General features: G+C 45.2%; 1 protein-coding gene across 3 annotated transcripts in view; it reads left to right on the forward strand.

The window, feature by feature from the left end:
* XPOT (exportin for tRNA) overlaps positions 1-4,048 on the forward strand; it is a 62,143-nt gene that overhangs the window by 32,583 nt on the left and 25,512 nt on the right. For all 3 annotated transcript variants that reach the window (XM_019514656.1, XM_019514658.1, XM_019514657.1), the window contains exon 6: positions 3,244-3,462. In XM_019514656.1, the coding sequence (XP_019370201.1) occupies positions 3,244-3,462 (219 nt within the window). The remainder of the gene's footprint in view (positions 1-3,243; positions 3,463-4,048) is intronic.

Consider the following 4,048-nt stretch of genomic DNA (forward strand, 5'->3'; position numbering starts at 1 on the left):
TGATGGCTGCCTATAAGTTTATAAGGGGTGCTCATCAGGATCCAGGGGAATGTCTGTTCACCAGAGCACCCCAAGGGATGACAAGGTTCAATGGTCATAAACTCCTCCAAGACCGTTTCAGGTTGGACATAAGGAAGAACTTTACTGTCCAAACCCCCAAGGTCTGGAATAGACTGCCACCGGAGGTGGTTCAAGCACCTGCTTTGAATGCCTTCAAGAGAAATTTGGATGTTTATCTTGCTGGGATCCTATGACTCCTGCTGACTTCCTGCCCCTGGGGCATGGAGGCTGGACTCAATGATCTTCTGAGGTCCCTTTAAGCCCTAATGTCTATGAAATCTATGAACGCAGCTGGGCAGCTTGGAGAGCTGCGTGCAGCTAGTAAGTTTGCTGTAGAGGAAGGGGGAGGGAAGGGGTGTGGGAGTGCAGATCAACGCCCGCTGTGGTATGGGAGGGAGTGGGGCAGGGGCTGGAGCAAGCACTGCCGGGATGGGGCAGGGCATGGGATGGAACCGTGGCTCCTCTGAGGGGAGAGAGATGGTGTGCCCCCGGATCTGCAAGGGGCAGGCGGGCTGCACCAGGCTCTTCTTGGCAGGAGCTGGGCTCAGGGCAGGCAGCAGCAGTGCTGGCAGGGGGGCTATGGGGAGGGCTGCAGCCACCCCAAACTTTGCCATATCCCCTGCCCCATCCAAAGCTCCCTTTCCCATGCTGCTGTCACCCACCTGGTGCAGCCTCTGCTCAACCCCTGCCTCCAGCCACGCACCAGGAAGAACTGAGGTTGTACTGGGCAAGCAGTGTTGGTACTAGAAGGGGGGTTGGGGAGGGGGGTACGGCAAAATCTGGGGTGGCTGCAGCCCCCCATAGCCCCTTCCCAGCAGTCTGCCCAGAGCCCAGCCCTTGCCGAAAAGAGACTGGCACAGCCCTGGCCCCAGCCTGCAACTGCAACTGCAACAAGCCATGGCTCTATCCCGGGCACCATCCTGCCTAGCTGGGCAGTGATCTGCCCCCTCCCCTTCCACCACAACAGCTGTATCAGAAGTCAGATTGGTATCAGCCAACATGCCTCCTTAAAAGTTGGCTATCACTATCAGCCCCCAAAATCTCTATTGGTGCACCCCTACAGGCAAGATCTTAGCCCATCTCTCTGCCAGTGTATTGGCCAGCATGTTGTCCAGTGTAGTTTTATAACAATCAAACAATAACATTTTCTAGCATTTTTCATATTTCCCTACTTTCATTCCCAACGTACATCTTTTTGGTTTCCATACTGAATGACTCTCTTCCCTCCTTGATAGTGTTTGCCTATTTCATTCAATATGGGATTGCTGAGCATACAAATGTCTGGCTACCTAATGTTCCTATATTAGTCAACAGTCAGTCAATGTTTAATTATTTAAGCATGCTTCTGTTAAAGCTATCCTTCCAACCTCTGAACTGTTTTCTTTTGCTCTTCTCTAAGGGTGGGGGTTTTTTTGTTTTTGTTTTTTTGGGGGGCCTTTTTGTCTGTGTTTGTTTTTTACACCCAAATCATAGTACTTGAAAGAAGTTAGTCAGTTTATGATGTGTTGTACTTAAACTATTTGAGAGATTGAAGAGTGACTTTTGGAATGATGAAAAAGTAGAGTTACTCTGTTGAAGAGAGATTTTTCCACTCTGTAGTGGAGGGCACAGAAATACATTTCTATTTCATAACAGTGAACACATTTGATTTCCATACCTCTTATTCTTCAAATCTATTACTGCAAGTGAAATGTAATTGACATGCAAGCCAGTGGAATCCAATAGTGTGCTAGAAGCAGGAATTTAAAGTAAGTTAGGGTAGATCAGGGCACATACCAGCAACTTTCTTTTTGTCAGGCTGCTTGTACAAGTTGAAACTATCAAGATTTTATGAATTTCCCTGTGCTGCTTTGTTTGCAGAAGGAACAGAGAATAAGGAAAGGGATTTAGTGGGAACTGCAATCTGAGAGACTTCAATAAGATATACTAGAATCTGAGTGAGGAGCTTGTGGAGGGAGGTTGAAAAGAAGAGAGAGATGTATAGGGACAGGGAGGGCGGGGAATCTTCATTTGCTGAATAAGTGAAAATTGGCAGTAGTTCAAAACCAGCAGTATCTTTGGTAGCAAAATATAAGTTGAGGACTACCAGTGTGCATTTTATAAAGCTCTCCTATTTTCATTAAACTGTCAAGACTGCTTTGCATGTGTGCGTGATCAGCATCAAAAGCTCCTTTTTTTCCACTGCACTCCTGTGACTATCTCGTATGAAAATATAATGTCACCTTTAACTATCTAGAACTATATTCACCAGGATCCAAGATACCTGAATTTAAGATGAACCCCCAGTAATTATTTTATACATGAAAAATAAATAAATTTGTTATAATTTTCCAGGTATACAATTTAATTATTGGCTGGTCATCTTTCAATTTGTGTCATAACCTCTTCCCCCCACCCCCAAAACACATGCGCATATACACACACTGCTGCAGTGGTAGGGAGGTATGTGGCAAGGGGAATCAAGTTCTCTGACCCCTTGTCTTGTATGCTTGCTCCATCCAGAGCCTTTATGCCCTGGCCCCTGCCTACCTCCTGGTACTTGTCCCACCCTGTTTTTTACCCCCACCTCCAGTGCCTGCATCCCTGGCACCTGCTTCTCCCCTGCTACCCACTGTGCATCATGAACCGACTCTCCAGTCCTTGCCTGGCCTAGAATTACCATCACTGCAACCACTGCTGCTGGACTGGGCTCTCTGCCCCAGGCTGGAGCAGGGCCTGAGCCAGAGTGCAAGCAGTAAGGGGTCAGAGGCTTGAGGGGGGAGCAGGTTGGGGGTTAGGGAAGGTGAGCAGCTGTGGATCTGACTCCAGCCCCAGCTCAGGGCCAGCTGGAACAGCAGTAGCTTTTTTCTCTACCTTCTTCCTCCTTCTTCCCCCTCCTGCAGCTCAAGCTTGGACTTGAATTCAAGATGAGGCCCATGTTAAGTGGGAGAAAAACCTCATCTTGGATTCAGGTAAACATGGTGATTTATTTAGACAAGTTCTGCTTAATGATTGAAATAACATGTAATATAATTCAGAAAAACAAAGCTATCTCTGCAAGTTTACTATGTTTCATATAGTTTACCTGTGTGTGACTTGAGATGGTGTTGAATCAATCTGCTAAAAGAAAATCAATGATTCTTTTCTAGTTGATAGGGGATCCATAAAAAGAATATTTTCATATAACTTTTTTTTTTCTCTTAGATGGTGAATCCCCAGCCAGAAAAAACTTTTATTCGCAACAAAGCAGCCCAAGTCTTTGCTATGCTGTTTGTTACAGAATATCTCACAAAATGGCCCAAGTTTTTTTTTGATATTTTGTCAGTAGTTGATCTTAACCCTCGAGGAGTGGATATGTACCTCAGAATTCTTATGGCTGTTGATGCTGAGCTGGTAGACCGGGATGTAGTTCACACATCAGAGGCAAGTAATATTGTCTTGTTCATGTTACGCTGTGCTAACATGGTTTAGAATTAAGAAATATTTTTACCTTATTTTCAGCAAAAGGCTTGAAGCGATTTTATGTTTCACCATGAAGAATCTGTCTCAAAGGGGCACTGTACATCAGCAGTTGTGTTTACAAATGCATTTTTTCCATTAATCCATATATTGCATGGGGAAAAACATTGTTTGACTTAAAGCAGTGTGCATTGGTGTCACCTAGGAACAGTATTTTCTTGGTACATGAGAGCCAGCAAAAGGGAAACCTAGTGAACTGTTGACAACTTGATGTTTCTTTTAATTCAGAAAATTAAAAAAATTATTCTAGTTCCTTATATACCTTTATAACAGAAGCTGTAACATTTAAAATTACATATAGTCTTTTATAGTTTCATAGTTTCTAGGGTCGGAAGGGACCTGAGCAGATCATCTAGTCCAACCCCCTGCCATGGCAGGAAGAGCACTGGGGTCAAATGACCCCAGTAAGGTGGTCATCCAACCTCCTCTTAAAAACCCCCAGGGTGGGAGCCTGCACCACCTCACTTGGAAGCTGGTTCCAGACTCTAGC

Source organism: Gavialis gangeticus, unplaced genomic scaffold (assembly GCF_001723915.1).
Source record: "Gavialis gangeticus isolate Ggan-Ray unplaced genomic scaffold, GavGan_comp1, whole genome shotgun sequence".
In the NCBI taxonomy this organism is placed as follows: domain Eukaryota; kingdom Metazoa; phylum Chordata; order Crocodylia; family Gavialidae; genus Gavialis; species Gavialis gangeticus.